The sequence below is a fragment of the Myotis yumanensis genome, unplaced genomic scaffold, assembly GCF_028538775.1.
Source record: "Myotis yumanensis isolate MYYU_CA2020_CCGP unplaced genomic scaffold, mMyoYum1.0.hap1 SCAF_10, whole genome shotgun sequence".
In the NCBI taxonomy this organism is placed as follows: Eukaryota; Metazoa; Chordata; class Mammalia; order Chiroptera; family Vespertilionidae; genus Myotis; species Myotis yumanensis.
The window spans coordinates 36,815,467-36,829,506 of record NW_027223761.1 but is presented as its reverse complement, the minus strand read 5'-3'; the positions used below and the strand labels follow the sequence as shown (position 1 = coordinate 36,829,506).

Sequence of the window (14,040 nt, the reverse complement as noted above, 5' to 3'; positions counted from 1 at the left end):
GTTGGGGAGAAGACAGCAGCAGCTACTGCGAGATTCCTGTCCTACAAGATGGGCAAAAAGTAGGCACAGATGGAAACAACTATGAGAGCAATTCTAGGGGGAGGGAGTCTGGGCCTGGGGTGTGTGGAGTGAAACAGAAATCACTGAACTTGGCTCATACACTTTACAGAGCATCAGAGGGGCCTTACTAGAAGGACAATAGATATTAGCAAATTCTCTTGCAACCTGAATGGGAAATAATTAGAATTTTATCCATTTTGAGATGCCATTACTATATTTTATTACAAAATGGACCATTATTTTATGTACTCAGAATAAAAACTGTCATTTAAACTAGGACACAACTCTTTCTGATCACTTCCATTTTAAGATGCATCCTGATTTCAAAGATATTAAAATGTGAGCAAATGTGTAAGCTCAAAAATAAAAAATTTAGTAAATTAATATTAGATTAAAAAAATCAGAAACTAGTGGAATAAAATGGTTTCAGTTTCTTCCATTTAAAAGCTCAGTAATATGCTCATCAATGCTCCTGAAATGATTCGCTCATTTTATTTAACCTACATATACTGTGTTCTATTATACCCACTATATAGCTGGGGAGGATTCATCAGGGTGGAAACAAGTAAAAGCCAAATGCCTTCAAATATACCAGTGTTGCCAAGCCACGTAGAAGTAATACAATCCTATATAATAAAAGGCTAATATGCAAATTGACTGAACGGCAGAATGACCAGCTGCTATGATGTGCACTGACCACCAGGGACCACACACTCAACGCAAGAGCTGCCCCTGGTGGTCAGTGCACTCCCACAGGGGGATTGCCGCTCATCCAGAAGCCGGGCTCAGGCTGGCGAGCGCAGCGGTGGTGGTGGGAGCCTCTCCTGTCTCCGCAGAAGCACTAAGGAGCAGCAAGCAGGTGGGCAGTTAGGAGCGAGGGAACCCTGACTGTGAGAGGGATTCTGACTGCCAGCTTAGGCCCGAATTTCGTGTACCAAGCCCCTAGACTATTATAAGCTGGAAGTTATGAGAAAGGTCAGCAATGATAGCTCCTGACTACCTTCAAGGTCTCAGATTTGGTGCTCAGAAATATCCCTATAAAGAGAGACAGTAGCACTTATTACTTCTGTTTTCTTAAGTTGGCCATCTTTTAGCTTCCTAAAACCCCCTATTCTTGAGAACTCCTAAGCAGCATTTTGGTCACTGGTTTGCTGACTTGTTTTTGTGTGTATGTGTGACTTGTGGGATTGAGATAGGGTATCTCATACTACATGGGCCAGGATCCCTACCTGCCTCTGAAGCTGCTAAATATATTTGAATACTTCCCAGAAGGAAAAAAAAGAATAGCATAATCTAGTTCCCAACTGTGGATATTCTTATCTGCTGAAATGAAAGTAGCCTAGAACCAAAGACTTTATTATGTTAATTTCTATTAAGAACCAAATATAGATAGGCATATCAAGACCCCAAATTCCAGGTGGAGCCCCACATGTCAAGTATAGATCTTGTTTAAGTTGTTCATGTTGTATATAGCACAGTGGGAAAGTCTATGTGTGAGAGGCATGGTGACAGGGAACAGTTGGCATTTCCAGATTTTACTCCTTTTATTTTTAGGAATGCTCTGAAGTAAAGGGATCAAAATTGTGCTGTGGAGATGCTTACCTGCCTGAGGGGAGTTCTGAGATTTGAAAAGACCAACTACTCCCTTCCCATGGAATCCTCCAGCTCGGAGGAGCAGAGTACCGCTTCTTGAGTTCTTCCAACATACGACAGGCAGGCGATTGTGTCGGTAGCAGCGGGCTACTCTTGGTAAACTACTGTCCTGTACAGCTTGAGGTACAACTAAAAGGCCAGGGTAGCTTCAGGGACAGGAAGGGAGAAAGAATGGTTTGGGTGGGTGAGGGCGGAGGGTGGGGGGAAAAGAAGGGAAACAAAATGGGGAGGGAGGAAGGGGAAAGAGAGAGAATATAAGAATATGAATATCATAATGCCATAGTCATTTTCTAAGACTCAGAAACACTGGTTGAGGGTAAGACATATTTCAAACATGGAACTCAGTTTCAACTCAGTTCTTCAGGGGTTAAGCAGAAAAGGCCTCCATGTTGGAAACAGCTACCTCATCCACTAATCTGTAGTTTCTTTCTTTCTTTTTTGGAAATAAGCTCTTTTCATTGATACTGCAGACTTTTGCTGAATAACCTTAGCTTAAAAAAGAAGTGCTATGTAGAAGTATTTAAAAGACTCCTGCTAAACTGATGATCTCCTTTGCCTTATACACAACTTGTCATCAACTTGAAATAAAGATTAATATGTCAATGTCAACTTTATGAGAATGACAAGTCAAACTGTCACCTCATTAGACTGCTGAAATGATGAGAGAATAGAGTACACTAATATTAGACTGCCTGATATGGTGAAAGGATTAAAAATAAAACCAAGTGATTTTTGGTATGAGAACAATATGTTCATATGTCAAAACAAGTTTAAATATTTTATCAACACTACAGGTTAATAATGTTTTAAGAAGACTAGCTCATATAATTACAAAATGTGATGCTGGGAAAATACACAGACAAGAGTACCCTGCTTTTATAGGTTAGTAAGTGTAAGAAGAGAGGCAGGTTTCAGAGTCATTTCTTTTCTTAGTTTATTTAGAAACTAGAGGCCTGGTGTATGAAATTCGTGCATGGGTAGAGTCCCTAGGTCTGGCAGGCGATCAGGGCTTATCGGGCATCTCACCCAGTCCCGATCCGAGCTGGGCCAGCTGGGGCCTGCTGGCTGCCAGCCAGAGCCTGCCAGCCAGGGCCTGCTGTATAGGGGGAGGGACCGCGGGAGGTTTGCCTGCTGCGGGGGAGGGACCAGGGAGGTTGGCCAGTAATGGGAGGTTGGCTGTGGGAGCACACTGACCACCAGGGGGCAGCTCCTGCATTGGGCATCTGCCTCCTGGTGGTCAGTGTGTGTCACGCTGAATGGTTGACCAGTCGTTCCGGTCGTTCTGTCATAAAGGTCGTTTAAGCTTTTATGTATATCAGTGATTCCCAAAGTGGGCGCTACCGCCCCCTGGTGGGTGCTGCAGCGATCCAGGGGGGCGGTGATGGCCACAGGTGCATTTGTCTTACCTTTTTTTGTATTACCTTTCTATTCTGAGTTCAATAAATAGTTTCATAATTTCAAACTTCAATGTTTCTAATTTACACCTTTCTTTACTATATTTTACGAAAAAGGTAGAAACATTAATACATATATCTTTCTGTTTAATTGCTATTAAAATTTAAAAAAAATTAATTTCCAGGGGGTGCTGAGTAATATTTTTTCTGGAAAGGGGGCGGTAGGCCAAATAAGTTTGGGAACCACTGATGTATATAGATATTACACTAAAGAGATTTCTTATTAATAACATTCCAACCTCTAATTCTGTATCTTTCTTTTTTTATTGTGTTAAAACATACCTAACATAACATTTAACATGTTAACCATTGTAAGTGTATGAATCGTTGACATTAAGTACATTTACAATATTGTGCAACCACTACAACTATCTATTTCCAGAACTTCTAATCCCTTATCTTGATATAAACCAGTGCTGAGAGGAAGGAGAGGAAATCCGGTTTATGGTCGTGTAAATCATAACCTTCAATGACTTCAGTGAAAGACAGATTAACTTTCCATACTTGACTAGGAGGTACCTTGGGAGCACTCTGAAGTTGCAGGCTGTGCTCTCTAACCCACAAACTGATGAAGAGAAATCTGGCTGTGGACATAATCATCCATGAAGACTGGAAAAGCAGTTCCATTATTAGGGCCCCTATTTCTAACTCCACTTTAACATCTGTCCTCGTCCCCCTTTCACTCCCCCCCAACCCTGTTTCTAGACACACTGATTTTGTGTATTAGATAAGGGAGTATTGCTTAATGGCTTTGGGGCTGTTCCTAACTGGGAAAGAACCAGTGCACCCCTTCCCTCCTCACCCCTGTTGTGGACTGTCCCCTCCTTCCATGGGACATGAGCACCACATACCAAGCTCCACTACACACAGGTCTAAACTTCCCTGCTCCCAGGCCGGGGCTTGAGTGACAGCTGGATACCCACTAGTGCTGAGGCAAATATTGTTGAGCCTGAAGCCCAGCAAAGGTACTCCCAGGACCTTTCAGTCTGCAGGCCGACGCTCTATTCACTGAGCCAAAACCGCTAGGCATCTTTTACTTTTAATTGGAGCATTTAGTCAATTTAAAAGTAATATAATTACAAATATATTTAAATTTAAATTTACCACCTTACTATTTGTTCCATCTGTTCTATGTTTTCTTTTCTCTCCTTTCTTGCCTTCTTTGGGATTATTTGTTTATCATTCCATTTTCTTCCTTCTAATAACATGAGGTTTATATATTGTTTTATATAACCATAAATGCTTTATAACAAGTGTTCTAACAAATGGTCTATTAAAATTTTATTTCGTTTCTGACAGACTGAAATGATAAATGAGGGCTGTTTTCTCACTGGCAGGCATGAGTTTGATAGCAAGCTTCCCCAACAGCAGGACACCACACCCTGATGCTATCACTTAAACTAATCTACAAAGAGAATTTAGTTAGAAGGACAAAGTAACCAGGAAAATTACTGCATACTCAACAGAATCACAACCTTCCAGCACTTAATGCAATTGTTTCTATTTGGCCCAAATTGAAAACTATATTCTCAACTTGTTTTTCAAGTTTCACATTGGTAGTATTTGTAAACTTAAATTATCATTTAAAATGAGATATATATATAGCCCAGCCGGTGTGGCTCAGTGGTTGAGCGTCAAACCATGAACCAAGAGGTTGCTGGTTTGATTTCTGGTCAGGGCATGTGCCTGGGTTGTGGGCTCGATCCCAGGTAGGGGGCATACAGGAGACAGCCGATTGATGATGCGTTCTCATCCTTGATGTTTCTATCTCTCTCTATCCTTCTCTCTTCTTCTCTCTGAAATCAAAAATATATTAAAAAATAAAAATATATAATGAGATATTTATAGTTCTTTAAGAACAGTGGGGTTGCAACTAATAGTAATTTTAAGACAACTTTCTAAAATATGTATAAGGCTTACAATTTACAAAGTGCTTTCACAGAATTATTCTATTTAATCAAACCAGGAATTTATAGATGCCAAGAACTTACCTGGAGATGAGAATGATTTAATTTGTGGATGGTGGAAATATAGTTTTTTTTTTTTTTAATATATTTTATTGATTTTTTACAGAGAGGAAGGGAGAGAGATAGAGAGTCAGAAACATCGATGACAGAGAAACATCGATCAGCTGCCTCCTGCACATCTCCCACCGGGGATGTGCCCGCAACCCAGGTACATGCCCTTGACCGGAATCGAACCTGGGACCCTTCAGTCCGCAGGCCGACGCTCTATCCACTGAGCCAAACTGGTTTCGGCTGGAAATATAGTTTTAAAAATATAAACTATGGCATAGGGCTTAAAAGATATACAAAACAGCAGGAGGTAAGAATAGAAAAAAAGAAAATGTGCTTATTTACATTCTTTAAGTAATATCCCTTGAAGATATTCTAATTAGACAGCATGAGAAAGCCCTGTCTACTCTTGGGTCAGCAAATTACAGCCTGTGGGCCAAAACTGGCTCCGCCCATTCATTCACTCACTGTCTACGCTGCTTTTGTGGCAGTTGAGAAGTTGCAATCAGAGAACATACAGCCTGCAAAACTGAAAATATGTATATCTGGTCTTTTGAAGAAAAAGTTTGTAGACCCCTGGCCAATAGCAGACTTTCATCTTTCCTATCTGCCTGGGCAACTCCTATTCTTACTTCAAGTCATCTTCTGACATGCTAGAAGAGAGGCAAATGGGAAAAGACAAATAAGGGCAATTCATGAGCTACTGTTACCAGTTACTTTCTGATCTGATACAGGCACTGCTCAGTGATGTAACTGCACTTCCGAGAATGCCAACGAGATGCTTGCTCATGCTTCATAAAGTGTCCCTTTATCACACATTTCTCTTTCTCTGGGCTATGATGCAATTAGCCCATTCAAGACTCAAATGGAAGAAAAGAAAGGTCTTTTTGGAGCCCAGGGACACACTTACCTCCGGCAGAGTGAATACATCCTGTTGGAGGCTGTGATTCGAAAATACTCTGGTTTTGAGCGAGAAGAGCTGCCACTTATGGTTCCCAAACCTAAACGCTGGTAGTCTCTGAAACAGGCTTTTTCCACCAACTGTTCCATTGTAGACTTCTCGGAGGCCTTCAGAGTGGTACTTGTGGGGAGTTCACTCTCATCTGAAACTGTGATGGCAGAAACAGGTTTTTTAAAAAATGATATAACTCCAAGGAGAAGAGGATCCTTAAACCAAGGGAGGTTTATATTAAGGCCACAGGTCTATGCATATCACCAAACATGTAACTTCTAGGGGGAAGCATTATGGTCAAACAAATTTGAACAGTAATGAATAGTCAAGAAATAAAATACCAGGAGCTCAACTGACTCAAAATGTCAGCAGAATTAACTCAAAATGTCTAAAAACAACACAATTTTGAATTCATTACTATAGTTTTGTTTCAGTCAGACTTGCTTATTAATGCCAAAGTGTAGTGATTTCTATTTAGGACTCTACAGAATAAATACTCAACTTTGTCAGAGGCCAACCCATCAGTAAAATTAATCTTTAATATGAGCACGACACAAATTCATCACCAGGGTTTCAGTTAACTTTTCAAAGCATAAACTTTTATTAGAAGTTTCTAGATTAAGCAGAAGTTCAATAGTGGGAAAAGACCTTTCTTAGAGAGGTCTGAAGAAATTATACATTTTTTTGGAAATATTTTTGTCAGAGGATGTGGTATACATGAAAAACTCCCTCATAATTTTGCAATCACAGGTTACAGAATCCTTTAAGATTTTAGATGTGAAAGAATTTACCCAATAATCAAGTATTTTAGGGAGGATTAAAAAAAACACACACCAACATTCCTAATTGGTACTGCATGTTCTAACTAAAAAAAAAAAAAATCCATTGTTAAAAACTGTCTGAATTTACTTTCTTATTTATTTTTAAAGTAAGAGAGGTCAAATTAAGTTTTTGGAAATGTACTCAAAGTTATAATGTCAAAGGGAACACTATGGCTCTCTTCCATTAAAAGAATAAAACCTAACAGCTCATCCCTATAAATACTACAGATATTAGTTTGTGAACTGCACAATGTAAAAATATTGTCAGGTATCAGTTTTGTGTTGCCTTTTATTTTTAGAGGAGCAAAAGAGCAATATATAATTTGGTCTTTTGGTGGAATATCATCTATAATAATAAAAGCATAATATGCTAATTAGACTGGACAGCTGAACGACCTTCTGGACATCATTCGGGACATCCTTCTGGATGAAGCCGCTGCAGCAGCAGCTGAGGCAAAGGTGGTTAGGGGTGATCAGGTAGGCAGGCAGAGGTGGCTAGGGGTGATCAGGCAGGCAGGCAGGTGAGCGGTTAGGAGCTAGCGGTCCCCGATTGTGAGAGGGATGCCCGACTGCCGGTTTAGGCCCGATCCTGGCAGTCGGACATCCCCTGAGGGGTCCCCGATTGTGAGAAGGTGCAGGCCAGGCTGAGGGACCCCTAGTAGAATAATAGTTTTTGTTCCATGAAATCATAAAATCTTTGAATTAGAAGAGTCAATAGTGATGGGAAGCAATAATTTATAGGGCTTTCCATGTGCCTGTGCAGAGGCCAGGGTTCCAACAAATGGTCACTTGAGTAATAGTGAGCCTTCCCATTGCCCCCAGAAGCAAGCTTGTAGGTATCCACACTAAAATGGAGTGATCTCTCTCAAGATGAGGCTTATTTCTCCTCCTCCTCCTCATTATTATTATTATTATTATTATTATTATTATTATTGTTGTTGTTGTTACATAAGCACTGGTGATTGATTCTAATCCTGAGAAGGAAAAGGGTGTAATGGTATCCTGGCTCTCGATTAGATCAAATTCTCTCTAGTGTTAATACCATAAGCATACTTGATTCTGGGTTAAGGAATAGAAAACAGTCACTGGTTTGCTACTGGTTTCCTGCCTCTACATTCTTTTTTAAAAATCCTCACCTGGGGATATTTTTTCCATTGATTTCTAGAGAGGAAGGGAGGGAGGAGGCGGGGGGAGAGAATTGACATGAGACACATCGACTGGCTGCCTCCCACATGTGATCCTACCAGGGCCAGGGAAACTGCAACCAAGATACGTGCTTTTGAGCACAAATCAAACCTGAGACCCTTTGGTCTGAGGGCTGATGCTCTAACCACTGACCTAAACTGGCCAGGGCTGCCTCTATATTCTTGACTAAGAGGTATCTCAGCTTTTCAGATTCTGCCCTTTTAAATATTTAGCAGCCACCTTTTAAAAAAATCATCTAAGAGTCCCTTTATCTTAGGTCCTCCGTTAAAAAAAATTTTTTTTTATTAGTATCAGAGAGGAAGGGACATGGAGAGATAGATAGAAACATCAATGATAGAGAGGATCATTGATTGGCTGCCCCCCAACATCCCACACTGGGGATCAAGCCCGCAACCTGACCAGAAATTGAGCTGTGACCTCCTGGTTCAGAGGTTGATGCTCAATCACTGAGCAATGCCACCCGGGTTAGGTCATCCATTTTGATTAAGAGCATCCACAATATACTCACTACAACTCAAAATCTTCAACTTCAGATATCTAATGTCCTATATTCTTATTCTTATTCCATAACAATGAGGTACAGGGACTACTTTATAACTAAATTTCCTATGCAGTGGGGTTTCTTTCTTTCTCCCTTTAGTGAGACCCACATAACCATGGCCAATCAGAGCCACAGATTTAGTAAAGGAGAAGTATAATTTAATCAATTTTAAACAAGTAATGGAATATTGGGAAAATAATTTTTTTTTTTCAGTTCTAAGAAGCTGGTAAGTGCCTCCAATCTTCCTATGAGATCTAAGCTTTTGTGAGTCAGGTTTAAGTGCAACTATGACTTAGTCTCTTATTCTTATATGGAGAATGAATAAAACTGATTCATGAAGGAAAAACAGGTTCTCACATACCAGATATGTCATCTTCCTCATTCCATCCAGGACGACTTACTCTCTCTTCCACAATGGTCCCTGTTCTCTTCTTCAATAAATACTGACGCCCAATTGTCATTTTCCCTGCCCTTTTGGCACCTTTCACAATCGTTTTGGAGAAGGTGCTACAAGTTATAAAATGAAAGAGAATGTCAATTCAATCTGAAGACACCATTTATATTTTTGATGCCTGCATAGCTCAACTTGTTTCTTCTCCATTCCCACAGCTACTAGTTTTGTCCAGACCCTCACTAAATCTCTCCTCCTTGAGATTTCTTTTTACACGTAGCGGACTAATTTCCAATAAAACACTCTGTCATCAGGACACCGTTTTAGGCAAAAGTGCAAGAACCTAGAGTTTGGCTTTTTGGTCAAGCATGGCCCCAATCCTCTCTGGCTGCCCACCCACTGTCTCCACCAGTTCCCACAAACGGTGCCTGTGGGAGTCCCGGAGGAAAGCCAGCCTGCGCCTCCTGCAGACCCAAACTCTCTGCTAACTCACAGGCTTTTCTTTGGGATCAGATGACAGTTATAGTTGGTGACACCTTACTTCTTAAATGTTTTAAGTGCTGACTGGTGTCCTACCTTTGATACTGTAAACCTTTACAGATATAAAAAGAGTAATACTATTCCCCTTTTTGAGAGGAGAAAAAAATAAGAAATCAGACATTTGAGCATCCTTTTGAGAATCAGCTTTAATCAAAGGGAAACTAGTATGCAAGTCACATGGACCTAAAAGTACTTTATTTTTTGCTGATAGAAAATCTGGGTACAGAGTATTTATAATATAGGGAATTAAACAAATAACCTGCTTCCTAAATAATCACATTGAGATGAAGTTTTCGAGTTTGGTTGTTTTTTGTTATATTCTTCTCTACCACAAAGAACACAATTGTTTTTGTGTTTTCTTGCCATTCAGTGAAAAGTGGTAAGGATTCTTTTGTTGTAAAATAGTTTTACTAGACCTGTCTTTTGTCATTTGAAATGTAAATCTGAGGGTTATGAAACATATCTTAGATAATTGTTAGAAATCACATAATACTGATGTTTCCTAAATTAAAGCCAATTGTGAATCACTTCAAGTATAACTTAAACTCAATGGGAGTTTTGAAAAATTTTTGTAATTAGAGCTATATCTCTGTTTTATATATATAATTCTAAAATATTAAAAAATTTAAATCGCTATATCTCTTTTTGTAGCTGGATAATATAAACTTGATATAATAAGCTTAACTTTACATATAGATGTATATGTAATTCCCCCGATAGTTTCTAAACATAAAACATCATACAAGCTTTGTTTCTTCCAATGAGGGCTGGGATAGTGAATGTCAAAGGCTCCTCTGTGACTCCACAGTGCTAAGACAAGATGCCTGTTTCACCTTCAGATACTCAGGAAGCTGTTCATGCTTCAGCATTTATACCTGGATATGTGTGTTCTCCTTCACTTATCACCTGTCAAGTGGTACAGGTGGCTAGCTATGCAATTGAGAAGCGATACACTGTCTGGAACCTCAACTCTTCTATAATGCCCAGCCTACCTCACTTTCAGGCAAAGGAAAAGCTTTCTTCTCCAAAGTCTGCAGAGTAGCCCTTAATATGTAATTTTTATTGGCAGATACCCAAATTCCAGATAATTAATGATGAAAGCCCCTGTATTTTATCACTAATTAAAGAAAATTTTAAAGCAATTGCTATTTTGTCATAACTGAAATTTAAATTTCAACATAAATTCCTAAAATTTTCAACAGAAAATAAGGGTTCTTACTAAAGAAATATGACAACTAAAATACAATGCTGGATCCTGGATTGGATCCTATACCAGCCAGGAAAAATGAGTAGTTATAAAGGATCATCAGCAAAATTTGAATTAATTTTATTGCGTGGACTCTGGGTTAAATAAAAGTTCTACACCAATTAAATTTCCTGGTTGTGATTACTGTACGGCAGTTACGTGAGATAATGTTTTTATTCTTAGGAAAGACAGAATAAAGAGGCGTTAAGTATGTAACTCAAATGGTTTAGAAAAAATATATATGAGAGAGAAAAGGATAAAGAAAATGGATCAAAGTATAAATAATTGTGAATCTGGCTAAAGGGTATACAGGAATTCTTTGTACTAGGCTGTAACTTTTTGGTAAATTTTGAAGTTGTATCAAAACAAAAAGTTACAAAAAAAGAAAAAGAAAAAAATAAAGGCTCCCATCTTTAGATCAAAGCAAAAACGGTTTACTAGGTCTGGATATTAATGAAAACTGAATGGATTGCTCAAAGGCATTTAGAAAGTGATCAATATGGAAAAAAGGGAAAAAAGAATTTCACATTCTAAAACTGCATATGAGCAATAGATATCTGAGTCAAGCCTCTTGCAGCTTTTAGTTTTTTGAAACTTGTTACATACACCAATTCTGCTTTCTGAGCTTGGTCCAACGGGCTTGACACAATGGCAAATGGAAAGAGCAGTCTCCACACCTTGACCCAAAGGACAGGCCACTTCCCCGACTACCAGTGAGGGGAGGCTGAAATGAGGAAACCAGACTGTCTTCTTACCGAAAGGAAGTGTTCTTTTCCTTCTGTTTGGGTAAAATTATTTGCGGAGTAGTTTGTCCAGTAGCAAAAGCAAAAGTGGTGAAAATGGACTGAGGATATCGGAACTTCATCAGCTGCTTCTTAAAGATCTCTACTACTTCAGGACTCACTTCTTCATCAAATGCTACTTTAATCAACTGGAGACAAAAGAAATTAAATGCACTGGAAGCATTAAGGATTTCCAATAATTTCCCCCCAAATTACTTAACAGTAAATAGTAATATTAAATGGCAAGAGTTTGGAGGTTGAAGGGACCTCGGATATCATGCAATACAATTTAAAAAATATATATATTTTTTATTGATTTCAGAGAGGAAAGGAGAAGGAGAGAGAGATAGAAACATCAATGAGAGAGAATCATTTTGGCTGCCTCCTGCATGTCCCACACTGAGGACTGAGCCCATAATGAGGGCATGTGCCCTGACTGGGAATTGAACCATGACCTCCTTCCTGAGTTCATAGGTCGATACTCAACCACCGAACCACATCAGCTGGAAAAATTATTAATTTTAAAAATAAAAATTATGGCACAGGGAGGTTTAATTGACATAGATGGTTAGTTGGCAAGAAAAATCATGTATTGTTAAGTCAGGTTGCTTTCAGACTACCTTTTCTATGATGAGATAGAGAAATTAACTTGTAGTAGCTGAAGTAGAAACATGTCCTTCTCTATGACCTAACCAGGTCTCTTCCTACACACAGATACAATAAACCTAATTAAAAATTCAGTGTGACTAGAATCCTAACCAGCATAGCCTGGCAACATTCTAATTTAGAGCTCTTTAGCAGTTGGAGCAGTGAAGAAATCCCAGGAAGTCACAATCTTGGGTGATGGGAGAAGGTCTGGAGCCTAGAGATTTTCGGCCTCATATTTCCCAATTAGCATATGGAGGAATAGGGAGGGCTTCTTGACTGGAAGAAATGAGGGAAGAATTGGAGCCCTTGGAAATCTGAGACAAAGCATGAAGAATAGCAACGGGAAAAACTAAGGAAAGACCACTCATCCAGTGACTGGTCTGCATCAGTAACTCCGCAAGTTCTGATACATTCAGAGCTCCCTGGAAAAACCTATGCTTTATTAGGGATGACTTAGTACCCATAGTACTTCAGCCCTAGCCGTAATGATCAGAACTTTACTTCTTCCACAGAAGAGCCATAAAGCATTTCCTTCTGAAACAGATGCCAAGTGAATTGCTTTCTATATGAAGGCTTCATCACACACAAACTGAGGCATGACTTGGCAGAGAACAAGAGTCAACTGTGCATCTGAATTTCTAAGATCACTAAGTATTGACAGATAATCTGCTGGTACTCTGAGTTGGCCAACAGGGCTCAGGAAATGAGGGATTAAATCCAAGATGATTCATGTGTTTGCAGCCTTGAAGATTACCCTCTCGGACCTTCTGATCCTCCTCATCCACTAGCCACTAACCACATGACCACAGAAAGTGGCCGTGACATCATTTGCAGAAAACTTTTAAATGAATGGCTCCCTTTCTTAATACCTGAAAAGATGCGGATGTGATCTGCAGTCCTTCTTGCATGTTCTGCTGTAGCTGGTTCTGCATTGTGATCTTCTTTTCCTTGGTGATGGAGGCGATCGGGAAACTTCGCATAACTGTCTGTTCACCAACTACGGGAAGACAAGGCCTGGGTTCAGCAACAGCATATTACTGCTCATGTCCAGAGTCCCTGCTGCTCACCTCACCAGACTCTGCTGGGGAAGTGTCTCTGGAGAGCACAGTGCCCAGGAATGCAGTGAGAGAAACGCATGATGCAGAATCACATTCATTAATGTTACTGCGTGGCGCTGACTCCCAGGACACAATCCTTCCCCAGAGGGAAGAAATGGGCACAGCCTGCTTTCAGTCTGTTTCCCCCGCCTCTGCATTCCATACAAGATCCTTGGTTTAAGGCAATCTTATAGGGAGGGTAAGTTTTACACAGAAAAACAGAAGTATCTTTAATACTGAAAAGGCATCTATGATATTTAATGTAAGAATAAAGCAAAAGAGAAAAGGTTTTAAGTGTGCATCTGTAGGTGGTAAAAGGTACTGTACTACATGCATGTGCCTGTGGAAGGGCTTAGGACCAAGATTTTTAGGAGTTTACGTATTAAAGCAAAAAAGGGAAAATATAAATAACTATAAACTATCTGAAGTTACGGAGATGGGTCTCTAAAAGAAGTGTCCCACGTGAGCTCACAGTTCCCCGTGGGACAGGAGTCACACACAGAATACGACATGTAATTAGCTCCTACGTGTGAAGGAGCAAGGCGTTCAATACTGTAGAAAGGGCGAAGATGTCTGCATGCTAGGTGGCTAGGGAATGATTCCTGGAGGAAGTGAGAGGGAAGGGGAGCTTTGA

The 14,040-nt window shown here is 39.8% G+C and overlaps 1 protein-coding gene across 5 annotated transcripts in view; it reads right to left on the bottom strand.

The window, feature by feature from the left end:
- Nucleotides 1–14,040, bottom strand: part of SBF2 (SET binding factor 2) — a 341,532-nt gene that overhangs the window by 48,477 nt on the left and 279,015 nt on the right. For all 5 annotated transcript variants that reach the window (XM_070425317.1, XM_070425313.1, XM_070425315.1 and 2 more), the window contains exons 23-27: nt 13,179–13,306; nt 11,635–11,810; nt 9,064–9,209; nt 6,093–6,291; nt 1,663–1,859 (exon numbers count right to left, since the gene is read on the bottom strand). In XM_070425317.1, the coding sequence (XP_070281418.1) occupies nt 1,663–1,859; nt 6,093–6,291; nt 9,064–9,209; nt 11,635–11,810; nt 13,179–13,306 (846 nt within the window). The remainder of the gene's footprint in view (nt 1–1,662; nt 1,860–6,092; nt 6,292–9,063; nt 9,210–11,634; nt 11,811–13,178; nt 13,307–14,040) is intronic.